The 17,337-nt window shown below is 40.1% G+C and overlaps 1 protein-coding gene across 1 annotated transcript in view; it reads left to right on the forward strand.

The window, feature by feature from the left end:
• The window catches only part of MYRFL (myelin regulatory factor like), a 147,324-nt gene that overhangs the window by 31,723 nt on the left and 98,264 nt on the right, over positions 1-17,337 (forward strand). The window contains 4 exon segments of the mRNA XM_027872047.1: positions 4,499-4,649; positions 9,794-9,989; positions 12,113-12,189; positions 15,378-15,488. Of these exon segments, the coding sequence (XP_027727848.1) occupies positions 4,499-4,649; positions 9,794-9,989; positions 12,113-12,189; positions 15,378-15,488 (535 nt within the window).

Below are 17,337 nucleotides of genomic sequence, written 5' to 3' on the forward strand. Positions count from 1 at the left end.
CCTTCCTTCCTTCCTTCCTTCCTTCCTTCCTTCCTTCCTTCCTTCCTCCCTTCCTTCTTTCCTCCTTTCCTTCCTCCCTTCCTTGGTCACGTAGCTACCAAGTGTCTGAGGCAGGATTCACACTGAGATCTTCCTGCCTCCTGCTCCACTGCACTATTCAGCTGCCTAGGTACAGGCTGGATTAGGGAGACTGACCTTCTCAAGGTCACATAGCAAACCTGTGGCAGAGCTGGGCCTAGATCCCTTTTTTTTGTATAATACAATGCTGAATTTAGTTTATTAAGGGATTTCCCTACCCCTACCCTCATGGAAATATATTCCTGATTTTAAAATAGAAGTCCACAGAATTCTCTTTATAGGCAGATTAGCTGAAATGGATCCATTCCATTAAACTAGTAATGCCTATTCTATTATTATAATAGCAATACTATAATAGTAACTACTATAGTAGTACTATAAGTACTGTTCAAGCATAAGAAATGCCAGTGTTTAAGGCAGAGGCCTGCCGCTTAGGCAGGGAGTGAGGAGCGTGAGAAATCCAGCCCCATCCCATTGACCTGGGTGTGACTGGATGACACTGGCCTTGCTCATCTCTCCACAAAGCTTCCCTTTCTGCTGGCCAGTTTTTTTGTGATTCAGGGACGGGATACTCAGACCTTACATGTGTGACAAAATCCGCCCTGCTACCCCTGCTGATTAATAGCTCATTCTTTCCATAGTGCACTGGGGTCTGTCCCTCCCTCCTCTCTCTCTCTCCCCCCCCATTGCTTTTCATGGTCTCCAGAGGCTTCAGAGGTTTCATAGCCAAAAGGAAATCCTGAGATACCTTGTTGGAAGTTTTCTTTAAATGTCTGCTCAGGTCACTGATAAGGTCTCTGAGGATAATTGCTACCAGAAAACAATGGGAATACCAAAATGAGCAGGTCAGGTGCTCAGGTTCTAAAGAAAGACAATGAGAAAAGAAATGAAACCCAAGTAACTCAGACCTGTCTCTTCTTTTGATGGCCCTTTTGTTGGCGAGGTGGGAGAATTTACACACGTGGGTGAGCTGTGGCACATTTTCTCAGCCTGAAACCTGGAGAGGCAAAGGAAAGGGAAGGGGTGCCTGGCAGCGGGCTTGGGGAAAGTGCAGCTGCTGTTGTTATGGGAAGAGCCCAGGCAAATGTGGGCAAGGGGATGCTTGGTGATATCTATTTTTTAAATTAATTAAGCGAAGAGATTTCAGTGATCTGCTGTTGCTGAACAGCGTCCTATGCCAGGCTAAATATCCCACATTTCCAAACTTAGAGGATTCAAGATCCACAGTTGTTAGGTGGGATGGCAACTGTAACATTCATCCTGGAGGGGTGGGGGCGGACAGTGTGAAACAAGAGGCGACCCAGCATGTTTTTTAATATGTGTGGTTTGAACCCCAGACCAGAGTCCCAGAATCTCAGAGTTGGAAGGAAGTTCAGAGGCCATCTGGTGTCTTCTCCATCACTGGTGCCATTCATACTGTACTTGGAGAGCCGTAGTGAAGGGCAGCCCATTGCACTTTGGACAACACTGATTGTTGGGGAGGTATATTGGCCAGATAGCTGCCTCTCTGGAGTTTCTACCTATGACTCCAGTTTTGTCCTCTAGAGCCTTTAAATTTAATTCCTTTTTAACACGAGTTTTTCAGAGTCCTCAGAAGACAACTATGATGTCTCCTCCAAGTGTCTTTTCCCTCTCCCTCTTCTTTCCCTCCCCCTTTTCCATTCCTCTTTCCTTCCTCTCACCGTCTCTCTTCCCCTCACTCTCTCTCATCCCTCTCTCCACCCTGTCGTCCTCTTTTTCCTTCCTACTTTCCCTCTGCCTTTCTTCTTCCTTCCCCTCTCCTTTCTCTTTTCTAATCCCATTTTCCCTTTGGTAAAATAGGGTGACAATTGTACTTTACTCATAGAGTTGTGAGGATCAAATGAAATAATGTATATATATGAATCCCTTTACAAATCTCAAAACTCATTTTATTAAACGTCAGCTGTTAATATCCCAATTGTTATCCTTATTCAACCTGTCTTGGTATTATTCACAGGTGGAATGGACTGCCTTTCTGGGGAGATAGTTCCCACTCTTGGAGGGTCTTCCAGTGCAAGTTTGGATGGGCACTTGTCAGGTTTGTTGGACAGCAAATCCTTGTTCTGATTTGAGTTGGGCTCAAAGACCACTGAGGTCCATCCCAACCCTGAGATTCTGTGACTGTGGAGTAGCCCCAGGTTTGTAGGTAGGTTGGCTGTAAGTAGGAAAGGACTTTAAATGACTAAGAAATAAGTTTGTATTAGATCCTAAGGTTAATAGAAAACATATTTGGGGGGGCAGCTACATGGTGCAGTGAATAGAGCACCAGCCCTGGAGTCAGGAGGATCTGAGTTCAAATATGGCCTCACACGCTTACTAGCTGGGCATTTTTTTTTTTGAGGCAGTCAAGATTAAGTGACCTGCCCAGGGTCACACAGCTAGTAAGTGTCAAGTATCTGAGGCTAGATTTAAAGTGAGATCCTCCTGACTCCAGGGCCAGTGGTTTATCTACTGTGCCATCTACCTGCCTCTGGGATGACATAATGTAATTTTTATTTTATTTTATGTTACTTACTTTTTCAATTAACAAGTATTTGTTTTCTTTTCCTCCTACCTCCCTTTACTTGAAAAAAAAAAGAAACCCTCTTTTCTTTCTTTTCTTTTCCATATTTTGGGGCAACCTTTTGGCACGACTCTTTCTCCCTCCCCTAATATCCCCTCCCCCATTGGAGAAAAAAGAAAACTAAAACCCTTGTTTTATACACACCCATTTACATATATGCATATGTGTGTATATACGTATACATGTATGTATACACACACACACACATACACACACACATACAAAACAAATTCCCCCATTGTCTACATCCAGAAATGTATATCTCATTCTGCATTTGAAGTCTACCACTTCCCAGGCAGGAGTCGGGTGGCATGTTTCATAATAAGTCTTCTGGAATGGTGCTTGATCATTGCATTGATCAGAGTTCCTAAGTCTTTCAAAGCTGTTTGTCTTTACAATATTATTATTATTATATAAATTATTCTCTTAGTTCTGCTCATGTCACTCTGCATCAGTTGATACAAGTCTTCCTAGGTTTCTCTGAAACTGGCATTTTCACAATTACTTATGGTATAATAATATTCCATTACATTGATAAGTAATAATTTGTTCAGCCATTCTCCCAATTGACAGGCACCGCTTTAGTTTCTGGTTTTTGCCACAATAAAAAAGCTGGCAGAAACTTTTTTATACACATAGGTCCTTTTCCTCTTTCTTTGATCTTTGTGGGATATAGGGCCTGGTAGTGTTCACTAGGTCAAAGGCTACAGAGTTTGGTGATATATATTATCTCTAAAAAAAAGTCAACTTTGTACTTAGTTGACAGGTAATAACATTATTTCCAGCAAAAACACATTTTGAACATCTCAAGGGGACAAAGTATCTGAAAACAGCTGCTTTTCTTTAGGACATATGATAGAATTACTAGTAAGGGGAAAAAATCAGATGAGTAAGGGGAAAATAAAACATTTTCAAATCTACTGCAGGCTCATGGAGCACCTCTAAAATGAAGCCTATATACTTTCCCCCTGGTTCCGCCATTTTTTGATCTACACTTCTGCTATTAGGGGTGTGGGTCAATGAGGTAGGTTAGAGGAAATAGAGGAAGGAAAAGTTGAGGTGATGAGGACAGGCTAGCACAGTGGACCAAATCTAGTAGGATGAAATTTAATATAGATAAATGCAAAGTTGTAATTCAGCTCAAGAAATCAAGGTCAGGATGAGGAAAGTATGAAAAGGTAGCAGTTTGTGTTCAAAAGATTTAAAGGCTTTAAGGAGCTAAAAATTCAGACTGAGTCAGTAATATGTGACTTCTAAAAAAAAAACCAGATGAAGAGAGAGGAATAGCATCCAAAACAAGGAATGATAGAGTTAGAACTGGAAGGGGTCTTAGAGGGCATGTAGTTTGACTATTTCTTTTTTTTTGTCTCACTTTTGGACAACTCTATGCTATTATTATCCCCATTTTATAGATAAGGAAGCTAAGGCAAGCAGAGATCAAGTAACTTACTAGGTTATTTGTTGTTGTTCATTTGTGTCCAACTCTCCACGTCCCCATTTGGGGATTTCTTGGCAACAATCCTGGAGTGGTTTGCCATTTTCTTCTCCAGCTCATTTCACAGATGAGGAAATTGAGGTGAATGCAATTAAGTGACTTGCCCAGGGTCACACATCTAGCAAGTGTCTAAAACCAGATTTGAACTCAGCAAGATGAGTCTTCCTGATTCCATGTCTGGTACTCTATCCACTGTGCCACCTCAGGGAGTAAGTGTCTGAAGCTAGATTTGAACTCAGGTCTTCCTGATTCCAGGCCCTTGGCTCTATCTAGTATTATGAATTTAAATATGGTTCTTGGAAAAATCCTAGGGGCATTCTAATGTGCCTCTTTCTCTGCAGTGGTGGGCAGGGATTGTGGTGCAGGAGCTCATGAAAATGGTGGAGATGGACAGAACACAGCCTCTTTGGATCAGGGCTGTCCTTCCCTGAAATGGCAGCCATATCAAGCTACTCCCTGGCACAGCTTACTGAACAGTCATCATGAAAAACTGTAAGTGTCCTTTGGGAAACTTTGTGATTCTCTACTGAAGCTGTGGAGCTGGAAACTAAAAGTGGGAAGATTGTAGAGATTAGAAAAGCTCTCTTTTTAATCTGTTCCTGAGCAGTGAGATTGGAAAAAAAATATTAACTCTGAACTCAAGTTGGAGCTCTACGCCCAGACTGAATTCCTAGATTTAGGCAGAGGTCATTGTTAAGATCTCAGATTTTTTTCCTTTGGTTTGTTTTTCATTCCCCTATCACGGCTAGACTGTGGACCATCTACATTTTAGCCAAGAATTTTCAGAACCAAGCCCATTGCACTTATCTAAATTTTAAATCTCTTCTAGGATTAGCACTGGGTGTTTTGCACCCAATAGGTGCTTAATCAATGCTTATTGAATAAATGAATGTTTAATAAATATTTGTAAATGAATAAAGGAATGAATTGAACTCTGAGGCCATTCTTGGTTGAGTAGTAAAATGTTCATTCCATCTCTAAGTTTTTTGGATCACTTGTTCTGCATAAAGATCTGGGGGTTTTAGCTATTGAATTAAACTTGATATGAGTTGGCAGTGTGATGTGGCAGCCAAAAAAAAAAGGGTAATTTGATCTTGTGGTGAATTAGAAGGGGCAGAAATTCCAGGAATTGGGAGGTGTTAGTCCCAGTGCACTCTGCCCGGGTCACACTCCATTTCGAGTATTGTGTTTATTTCTGAGTATCATAGTTAAAGGACATGGATAAAGAGCATTCATAGCAGGGCAGGGTAACTAAGATGGTGAAGGGCCTTGAGTCTACACTGACCCCCCTCATCCTTACACCTTCAGGAGGGCACAAAGAGTCTCCCCTCTACTCCAACCATGAACCCATTACCTACTTCCTCTCCCCCCAACTTGCCATGCAGACATAGCTGCTCATTCCACTTGGATGATTAAGGAGTAACCTATACTTTCTTTTTTTCTTAAGCTCTATTATTGTCTTTTTAAAAAATAGCTTTAATTAATACGGTTGTTTTTTTTTGGTGAGGCAATCAGGGTGAAGTGACTTGCCCAGGGTCACACAGCTAGTAAATATTAAGTGCCTGAGGTAAGATTTGAACTCAAGTACTCCTGACTCCAGGGCCAGTGCTCTATCCACTGTGCCATCTAGCTGCCCCTATTATTGCCTTTTTTAAAAAAAAAATTTCAGATTCAATTCCCCATAAACCTCCTATCCTGCCCCAACTGGACCCACCCTTGAACAAAGACCCTTGCCTGATCTATAGAGAAAGTTGGTATTCTGACAGGGTTGGGGGTATTCCAACAGGGTCAGGATACAAACCTTTCAATTTCAGCTCCTCCTGTAGGTTCAAGAGCCCACTTTTGTCTTAAATATGTCCATCTGGCTTGTCACAGATATATTAGGAGTCTTTAAAATACTCCAAAACAATATAGTTAAGACACTGAACAGAGATATGCTTAAATTCTGCAGGCCTTATCCTGATTTCTAAACCTTACCTTCTAAGCTCACCTTTTGCAAATTCTGATATGTAAAGCTGAACTGCCATTCTTGTGCCAATAATGCTAATCTAGAGTCAGAAATGGCTATTCATTTCAGAACAGTCATCAAAAACGTGGACTTTTAGTAGTCTGAGAGCCACAATCTACTTTAGAGATTGTTTGGCACCCTCCCCACCCCATCTTACAGAAGAGAAGATTGAGACCAGAGAAGCCATGAGTGTCTCAAAGTCATACATATTGTAACTGACAGAGGCAGGATTGAACCCAAGCCTCTGGTGTTCCCTGCACTCTCCTGTCCAATACTCTTTCTCCTAGACTAAATCTATCCCTCCTTACCCTCTGCTGTGAAGGCTTTACCATGCTCTTTGGAAGCTTTCCTTTAAATTGGATCAGTTCTGTTATTTTCATTTCCTTGATGGAAAAGTACTGATTAAGGTTATCTCAAAGGGATTTTTCCTTGATTCAAGTCCCTATGAATGCTTTTATGAAAAGTATACAATCCAATGCCCCTAGTCTTAACGTGAACAAATGAACAGATTAGTTTAGAAAACCTGAGTCAATAGAAAGTTCCCAGATGATGTAAGACAAGTGTTCATTATCATTCCTTTCATTGATGGATTTTTCTTCCTCTGGCTTCTACTATAATTACATCTCCTCATAGCGATCTGCTAAGGTTACTCAATGGATCTGGGATTAGAAACATTTGATAGCGTAGGTATACTTTTTTTTTTTTTTTCCCAGGGTGTTCAAATACTTTTTTTCCCAAGAAATCTGTTAAGGTGTTCTTCTTTTGAGTTACAGAGAAAAACATTTTTAAAAAACCCTTCAATTTCTTCCCTATTAAGGAATTTTTAAATGGACTTTATAAATCACAATACCTAAAATATATTAGGCACTTAAATGTTTGTTGAGCTGATTTGAATCAATTAGACACTAGCCTCTGCTGTTCCTCTCACAAAACACTCCATTTCCAAACTGGAGATTTCCTATGTCCTTTGTGCCTGGAATGTTCTTCTCACTTCCCTGGCTTCCTTCAAGTCTCAGCGAAATTCCTATGGTCTATGAGAAGCCTTTCCCAGTCCTTCTTAATCTTAGTATCTCCCCTCTGAGACTACCCCCAATTTATCCTTTAGACATCTTGTTTGTGGATTGTCTTTCCTGTCAGACTGTGAGCTCCTTGAAGGCAGGGACTTTTTTTTAACCTTTCTTTGTATCTTCTGCTCTTAGTATAGTAGCCTGGCACATAGTAAATACTTAATAAATGTTTGTGGACTTGACTTGCATCACTCAGACCAATATTCTCATTTTTATAGATGAGGGCCAGAAAGGCAAAGTACCTTACTTGAGTTACTAAATAATGGCAGAGCCAGGATTAGAACTTAGGACTCTTGACTACCAGTTCTGCACTCTTTTTTTCTTCATAAGGTTTATTATTATCTTTTGTTTTTATATTAGATTCAATTCCCCTTAAACCTCTCATCCCACAATTATTGAACCCTCCTTTGTAACAAAGAATAATCAACAAGCTTTATTAAGTGCCTCCTGTGACCTAAGTATCGATGATATAAAGACAAAAATTAGACAATCTTTCAAGTCACAGATGACTACAAAATTGTAAACTCAGGTGTTGGAAAGATAATAGTGTCCTTGACAGAAAGAGGGAAGTTGAGTAGAGGGTTGAGTTTTGAGAGAAAGATATTGAGTTCTGCCTTGGACATGATGAATTTGAGATGCCTAGGGCATACATGGTTGGAAATATCCAACAGGAATTTGGTGGTGTAGGACTGGAGCTCTGGAGGAAATTTAGGTCTACACAGGTAGATTTGGGAGCCATTTGCACGGTTAAATACATTCATGGAAACTGATGAATTTACCAAGAAAAAGAAGGCCCCAGGACAAAACCTTTGTGAACATCCATAGTTAGGGGATATTCAATAGACTATAGGTTATACAGGTAGAAAGAGAACCAAGGATGTTATGAACCCAGAGAGGAGGAGAAAGCAGTCAACGGCATCAAATGTTTCAGAGAGCTTGAAAAAGGTGAGGATCGGGGAAAAGAAATTAACAAAGACTGCTTTTATCAGCATCTTCCATACTCTGCATATGTAGGCACTCACTTTTCTACTCGGAGGAAGGAACTAAGTTTTGTTTGTCAGGGCCTATGAGATTGGTCATTACAGTTAATTAGAGTTTGGCTGCCTCTTAATCTTTTTTCTTATTTATATTGTTGTAGACATTTTGCATGTTGTTTTCCTTCTTAGGATTACTTTGTTCCGCATGAGTTTATACAAAAGAGAAGCCATGCTTCTCTGAATCCTTCATATTCATCATTCTAATGGCCTAATAATATTCTGTTATATTTATGGGCCACCATTTATTCAGTTATTTCCCCAATCAATGGGCATTCACTTTGTTTGCAGTTCTCTGTTATCACAAAAAGCGTGGCTATGAATGTTTTGGTATATGTGGGGACTTTTATACTGTCTTTGACCTCCTTGGGGCATATGCCGTATAGTGGGATCACTAGGCCAAAGGTCATGAACAATTTAAAGACTTTGATCAGCCAGGGCTCTTTCCATTACAGTTTATTGAGATGTTCACCACTTCTGCAAGGAGGTACATGGTGGTAGAGAATATACAAAAAGAGGAAGAAGCTGGTATTCTAAAGCAGAACTAGCATTGTATATCTACATGACAGTAAGAACCACACCACTGAATAGTACAATGGAAAGGCCACCATATTTGGAGTCAGAAGACCTAGGTTCAAATTCTGACTGCCATTTGCCCACCTTGGGCAAATTATCTTATCTCTCTGGGTCTGTTTCCTCTACTATAAATTAAAGGGGTTGGATTAGATGGTCTATAGGTTTCTTTCCAGCTTTATGATTCTTTGAGTATGGGAAAAACTACCAAAGGGATTTCACAATCTTTAAGTTCTCTCCTATCTTTGGTATAGAGCTACAATATGTAATTATAGATATTTGCTAGATATGAACTGATGATAGAGAAGATGAAAAAGATTTTAGAGTTAAGATTATCTAGTGAGAAAGGGAATTCAGTAAATGGTATGGATAAACCCACTCCATTTCAAGCTATTCTTGGCAAGATTCACTTCTGAAGACTGCCTTTTTTTTTTACACATAAATATGCCCAAGTGATTTCTTGTTGTTTGAGCTTGTGGTCTTGGGCGAAATTTAGGGGCATTCTTCTTTAGATGGAAAGAGATAAATTCACCTCACATGGCTGCATTCTACAGCAAGCTTTAACTTCCAGACTCCATATAGGGTTCTGTGTGTGGGTGTCAAGTCACAACTAACTCAGCTCAACTCAGAAAGCATTTATTCAGCCCGTAGAATGTACAAAGGGCGCTGAAAATAGCAGCTAACCATATTTTCATTTTAGCAGGGGCTACACGTTTTGGCTCGAAGACGGTAAAAAGCAAACATGGACTTCGGCCAGCATGTGACTTGAGGGATCATTTTCATTTCCTCAGGGGGAAAGAATTAAATTAATTAAATATAACAAAGGGCAATTCTCAAAGTATTTTTTAAATGCTTTTTGTTATTGTTGTTGTTGTTTTTAACTGATATTGTTATTGAAATGAAATGTGGAGGAAATATTTCCCCAACTACTGTCTTGCTTCTTCTTTGTCCTAGCCCTGATGTAGGTTACAGTGTGGTCACAGACAAAGGATTTAATTTCTCTGTGGCAGATGAGGCTTTTGTTTGTCAGAAGAAGAATCATTTCCAGATCACCATTCACATCCAGGTTTGGGGCAATCCACAATTTGTCAAAACCCAAATGGGGCTAAAGCCGATAGAAATGTTTTACTTGAAAGCTTTTGGAGTTAAGGTGAGTTTTCTCTTATTAGCCACCCTTAATAAAAAGGTATCTTCTGTGTATTTGAATGGACTTTGTTGACACTAAGCATATGTAATGTGTTTTAAGTCTGGTCTCACTGACTGAAGGAAGGCCAAGGCTGTTCATTTTACCCTCCCCCCCATCTTCTCTGGTATCCTGACAAGGTTGAGGAGTCTATTATCCTGCATAGCCTACACTAATTGTGTTCTGATCATTTTTAGGAGCCCAGTGATTAGCAGCTCAGGTCCATTTAACCATTTAATAATCAATAAACATCAGATTAGCTTCTAAAAGGAATTTACTTCAAAGATAAAGAATAAACATTTAAACACCCCCCCCCCCAACTCCTTGGAGGCATAACCCCCTCTCTACCACTTCAGTCTTTAGGGATTGGAAATGGATTAGGCTCACAGTTTGGCATCCTGGGCCATCCCCAGTTGTCTTGATGAATATCTGGCCACTGGACCCAGATGGCTCTGGAGGAGAAAGTGAGGCTGGTGACTTTGCACAGCCCTCCCTCACTCAAATCAAAGTCAATTGCAAGTCATGTCATCATCTCCCTGATGCCATGGTTGTTTTTGAGAATGAAGGACAAACACAACACAAGGTTGGCAGTTTAACTCAGTTCCTATATAGCAATGGTCCCACCAAATTCCAGTTAAAAGCCCCACTGGATTGAAACCCAGGACCCTTGCTTTTTAGGGGCTTTGCTCCTGGGATGGTTGCAACGCTTGGCTTGGATTCCTGGGTTCTTAGATCCTGGTCCTCATGCTCCTGGACCAGAGACTCCTCTCCCTGCACCTAGAATAGAAAAGACAAAGAAAACAAGTGAAAACTTAATTCTCAGGGCCACATGGTTTGTTCCCCCTCCCATAATTCTAACCAGCATCTCTGTTTCAAAACTCTACTCTTCCTGTTATATCTCACAAGCTCCACTCCAAATATTCCAATTTGACAAGGATTTATTAAGTGCTTACTCTATTATACAGGGCACTATGCTAGGTACCCTCAACTGAACTTGCTGGCCTCTTATACTGATTTGGTTTAATATTACCACAGATTCAATATGTGTGTTTAAAGTCAAGCTCACTGGGGGCAGCTAGGGGGTGCAGTGGATAGAGCGTTGACCCTAAAGTCAGGAGGAACTGAATTCAAATCCAGATTCAGACACTTACTAGCTGTGTGACCCTAGGCAAGTCACTTAACCCTGATTGCCATAAAAAAAATAAAATCGAATTCCTCATTTGATCCACAAAACAATTCAGTTCTCCTGAGTTTCCTGTGTCTATTAATGGTCCAATCATTTTCTTTATCATCCTGCCCCAATGCCATCTTTGGTTCTTCCATTTTTTATACCCTGCTTCCATACCTTGCTTCACCAAGTCGATCTTCCTTTTAGCTTTCTTTGTAGCCATTACTTCCCTTTCGTTTCAATCACCACCACCCTAGCTCATAACCTTGCACCTCGACTATTGCAATAGGATCCTAATTAGTCTCTCCGCTTCTATGTTTCCTCCTTCTTCCGTTGGATTCTGTGTACCACTGCCAGATTCCTAACTATGGGGTTTGCTCATGTCATTTCCCTGCTTTTAAAAATCTTCAAAGGACTCCCTGTTATCTCTAGAAGGACTATTTATGGTCCTTTACAGTTTGGCCCCTTTCTACCATTTCTTCTTCATCTTCCTCTATTTCCCTTCCTGAACTCTCTAACGCTGCTAAACTGATTTACTCAACTAATCCTCAAATATCCTTTCTATACCTTCTCTCACTTTTCCTTAGCTCCACCCAAGGCCTTGCCATTTAAATCTACCATTGTTATTTAACTTTTCCTATATTTGTTTCATTTCTCAACAAGGAGAATGTAAATTCTTTGAGGGTAGAGATTATTTTTGTTTCTGCCTTTATATCCCCAAAGTGCCTTGCTCATAGAAAGTCCTTAATAAATGATAATTGAATTTAATTGGGTAACTAGATGGTGACTTGGTATTTTCCCATAGTGTCTGGCATATAATAAATACTGAGTAATTATTTGTTGATTGGATTTGAAAACTTACTTGAAAATTTCCTAAGTATTGATGTGTTCTATAGCATTAACTTTTGGGTCTTCCATACAGGTAGAGGCCACTGACAAGATAGTTGCCATTGAACAGTCCCAATCAGATCGAAGCAAAAGGATTTTCAATCCTTACAAGTAAGAGGTCCTTTCTACTCTCCCCCCAATGTTTCTATGAGCAGTTCAGGAATAAAGCAGGTCTGTCAGTCTTTTATTGGCAATTCAAAGAGAAATCTGCCCGGAAGTCTGATTTGAAGTGATGGAAAATGTAAATGTTGCAAACACATGTTTGTCAACAAAACAATGTTCATAAAAATGCATTGAAATTCTGGAGGGGAAGCATTATGAAAAGCTGTTCTATATTACTGTTATTTTTATACTCATTTTGCTGTGGGCTTTGGCTCCTTAAGATAGATGGCAGTCAGATTTTTCATTTTCATCTTCATTTCCATCATTAACATGCTGACAGAGTTAATTTCAGAATTGGAATGCCTGCTGTGCTTACGATTCAGACTTATTACTTTTTTTGTAAATGCTGTTGTTGAGAGGGCATTGGAAGGGCTCCCACTCAGAAAACAAACAGGGCTGATACCAAGCTAGGCAGACCACAGACTCCATCTGAAGGAGGAATGACTTAGGGTTGGACTTGACTTTTTGACCTATTTGATATGAAGAGAGTTGGGCTATTTTATTTATTGATAATAAACCTGTCCCTGGGGCTAAGATGCAAAGTCAACCTATGCCTGAATTTGCAAGCACCTTATCCTGATATACAAGTAGGATAATACCACAGCATGCCAGTGTAGCTGGTACTTTGGTATACCTGGTTTCTCATAGTAGTAGAAAAGAAATCTGATACAGAATTTGATCTCTTCTTGCTGCCTCCTTGGGGCAAGATCTCATGTAATATTGGTTTAGGAGAAACTAAATGGGAGATGAAGCTGTGAAGGCCCCTTAGAGAAGTCTAAAAGTAGCACCTCAGGACACTTTTCCTTCTTCCCCCATGGCCTGCTCACAGGACAGGTCCACCAGAGCATGACAACCCTAGGTTTAAGTATTTTGAGGAGCTATATATGCTAAGACTATACTCATGATATGTGTTTGTGGGCAGGTAGGTGGCTTAGTGGATAGAGTACTGGGTCTGGAGTCAGGAAGACCTGAGTACAAATCTGGCCTCAGACACTTACTAGCTGTGTGACCCTGAGCAAGTCATTTAACCCAGTTTGCCTCAATTTCCTTATCTGTAAAATGAGCTAGAGGAGAAAATGGCAAACCACTCCAGTATATTTGCCAAGAAAACCCTAAATGGGGTCATGAAGCGTGGGACACAACGGAAAATGATTAAAGAACAAAACATTTATGAGATGTGTTTACCTTTCATGGAGTACGAAGAGAACACTATTAGTTTGAAGCAATGGAGTCAAATGAAATAACATATTAAGGAAAGCTATAATAAAACATTTCCCCCATAAACCTGGGGTATCCTCTCCCAACAAATACACACACCATCAGAGGGAAGCGTGGGCATGCATGGATAGGCACACATATAAGGAACATATTTGGTTAGGAAACACATGTTAGGAACATGTGGGGTCAGGGTTCACATGTAGATGATTTTAGCTGAAAATTTGGGGTATCTCCCTATAAGGAGAGTGGGCTTTTTCATTTAAAACCCGAGACTTTAAAAATTGCTCTTTTAGAAAAAGCAGCCACATTTGTCTCAGATTAGCAAAAACAAAACAAAACAACAAAACAAAATTTTCCTTGTGGGGGAAGGGGAGGGATTTTTAGTTTTAGTTTTTTTTCCCCCTCTTTATGCCATAACTTGTCTGGTTCCTGTCAGAATCTTGACCACTAAGTCACTAATGTCTAATAGGAGATTCTTAACCCTAGGCCAGCTTCTTCAGAACAAAGAACTTGACTCTCCCAGCTAGCTAATGCCCTGGGGTTTGTTTACTCTTTCTTTGAACTGAGCTTCTTGGTTGCTGGGCTCGCAGTGTCCAAAGATGATCTCAGTCTGGTTCGGGGGTTCTTAATCTTTTTTTTCTTTCATAGACCCATTTGGCAGTCTCATGAGCCTCTGGACCCTTTCACAGAATGATATTTTCAAATGCATAAAATAAAATCCATTGGATTACAGAGGAAATCAATTATATTGAAAACCCAGTTATCCAAATATTCAAAAAATAAGTTTTCATACTTCAGGTTAAGAACCTTTGCTCTGGGTCAGGGTGATCATTCTCCATGCCTCCAGATTTTACTCTCTGGAGGACAGCCTATAACAGAAGCCATGTAAGGGTTATTGGCCCCAGAACCTCTTCTGCTCTCTCAAGTAGATGAATGGGTAGGGGAAAAAAAAAGGCATCTCAACATAGCAAAACCCAGGAGGCCAGGTCTTTGCCTCTTCTGCTTGCCTGGCCACATTCCTGGCCTTTCATATGTAAATGCTGCCAGTCAAAGCCCTTTAAAGGGGCATTGAGCTCACCTTTATGTCAAGAAAACCCTTTACTCTAGAAAAGAGTGCCAAGGTAAACTAAGCTAGGGTAGAATAAAGGGGATTTCTGTTTCCCTCAGTCTTAAGGAAAACTGCATTTTTGCTTATAGAGATGGCTGCATGAGCAAACAGAGATGTCCTAAAAGCCAACTCCTGTTCAGATGGCCATTACTTGGTTATTGAAGAGTGTGCCAGTCCCCTCTCTCCCTCACCAGTGAATTGCTGATCTACTCTGAATCAGTAACGGGAGAGCCTGATGAGAGCCTGGGAATCTTAATAAGATGGGACCAAAGATAGTAAGGTGGTAGAGTGGAAAGAGTGCTGGATTTTGAAGTCAGGGGACCTGACCACAGGTTAAAATCCAGGGTCATACAGCTAGTAAATGTCTGAGGCTAAATTTGAACTCAGGTCCTCCTAGCTCCATCATCTGCTACCTTGGGGTTGGGTTTTATTTTTTTGACTAATTTGATATAAGTGGAGTTGGGCTATCTTATCCTTTGGATAGTGAACTGTTCCCAGGGTTGATGAGATCTACATCCTCTTTTACCAGAAAGATGGCAGTCAGTCTATGTCTGAATTTGACAGCACCTCATCCGATGGATAAGTGGGATTATGGACACAATTAGCTCCTCATGTTTGTAGAAAAACAATCTGGTATAGGATGAGCAAATCCTTTAACAGCCTCTATTTGCCTCTGTTTTTTCTTTCTGTAAAATAAAGAAGTTGGATTAGATTGTCTCCTCTACCTCTAAATCGATGATCATATATATATATATAATATTTTTTTATATATGCACATATATAATATTTTTGTCTCTTCTGTTTGCTTTAGAATTGATCTACCAGGAGACCAAGTAACCAAAGTAACTCTGGGGAGATTACATTTCAGTGAAACAACGGCCAATAATATGAGAAAGAAGGGAAAGCCCAACCCTGACCAGAGGTACTGAGTGTCAGCATGTGGGAATCATTGACTATTCGTTGGGCTACTGTTGAAATAGCTGAGCATTTCACAAGAGCCTTGCCAAAAATCCATTACATCAAACTTGGCCCGTTTCTTTGTAGCTCAGTCTCATGGGTTTGAAGACAGGGTTATGAGTCTCTTAAGTTAATATCTGAGGGTTACTTTTTAAAAAATTAATTTTTTTCAATTAACAAAGCATTCATTTTCTCTCCCTCCCTACGGGAAAAGCAAACAAAACCCTCGTAAGAAATGTGCATAGTCAAGTGAAACAAACACTCACATTGGTAATATCCAAAAAAGCATGTCTCCTGTGTATTTAGTCCATCATTACAGTTACTGTTGACACTCCCATTGGGAGCACCCTGGACCTCTAGGAGCCATTTCCCCTTCTTTCTCTAAATCTACTAGCTCCTATCCTCAGCCTGTTTCATTTGCGGTCTTCTCTTCTCCCCCACATCCCAATTTCTTCTGCCCCAAGCTTCTATTTTATGATGGTACTGGATCTTGTTTTCAGAGAAGAGAGAGAAGGCACAGGAAAGAACACATGGCTAAGCTGGAATTGCATCACATGGGGCTGCTTTGTAAGCAACATGTTACCCACTATCAAAATGTTTTCAGTCCTGGACCTCTTTTGTAGGCATATTTTTTTGTGTGTGAAATAATTTGGGAAGAAATGATAGATTTTTGTTAAGTTTTATTTTGTAAGAAATAATAAATGACTGAATCCCTAGAAGGGCTTACTAAGCTGGAGAGGCTTTGGATACAGGCCTGGCACCAGAATTGTGTCTGTAGTCTGAAGTCTTGTCTAGTTAAGTTTGGAGACATGCATTCCCAGAGGAGAGAGCTAGCCCCTGGGTGATGAATGTTTTTGGCCATAGCAGCTCAGGAAGCCATCTACTAAGACATTGGAGGGATTTTGATCTGTTTCTGGTGGAAAAAATACATAGAACCGAGGATAGTTAGCATAGCAAAGTCAAGTTTTTATTTTTATTTTGCTAAGCCTTCTGATTTCCTTGAGTCTTAGGCTGCATTATTTATTTATTATTTTATTTTAAGTTCTGAGTTCTTTCCCTCCTTCCTCCCTCTCCCCCACCCATTGAGAAGGCAAGAAAAACAAAACATTGGAAATGTATATAGTCATGCAAAAGAAATTCCTGCATTAGCCATGTCCAAGAAAAAAAAAAGGAAGAAAGAAAAGAAATATGCTTAACTGCACTCTAAGTCCCCCAGTTTGCTATCTGGAGGTGGATAGCATGTTTGATCCTGAGTCCTTGGGAATTGTGGTTGGTCATTGTATTGATCAGAATTCCTAAGTCTTTCAAAACTGATTATCTTTACAATATTGTTGTTATCCTATATATTGTTCTCCTGATTCTGTTCACTTCATTTTGCATCAGTTCATATAAGTCTTCTCAGGTTTCTCTGAAACCATCCATTTCACCATTTCTTATACTACAATAGCATTGTATCACATTTATGTACCATAAACAACTCAGGCTGCATTTAGAGAGATGTTGAGTATGGGACTAGGGAGGTGATAATCTACTGTTCTCTGCTGTGGTCAGATGGCAAGCAGAATATTGTGTTCATTTCTGGATGCCATATTTTAGGAAGAGCATTGCTAAATTGGCGAATGTCCAGAGTAGGGAGCCTTGTATGGTGAAGACCTTGAGATCATGGCATGTGAGGATTAATTGAAGGAATTGCGTTATTTAATTTGGAAAAGAAAAGACTTAGGAAGGAACTAATAGCTATCTAAAAGTATTTAAAAGGTTGTCAAGTAGAAAAAAAGAGTTAGGATTGATCTGCTTGACTCTAGAGGGAAGAA

Source organism: Vombatus ursinus, unplaced genomic scaffold (genome assembly GCF_900497805.2).
Source record: "Vombatus ursinus unplaced genomic scaffold, bare-nosed wombat genome assembly UNPS02003292.1, whole genome shotgun sequence".
NCBI classification, from domain to species: domain Eukaryota; kingdom Metazoa; phylum Chordata; class Mammalia; order Diprotodontia; family Vombatidae; genus Vombatus; species Vombatus ursinus.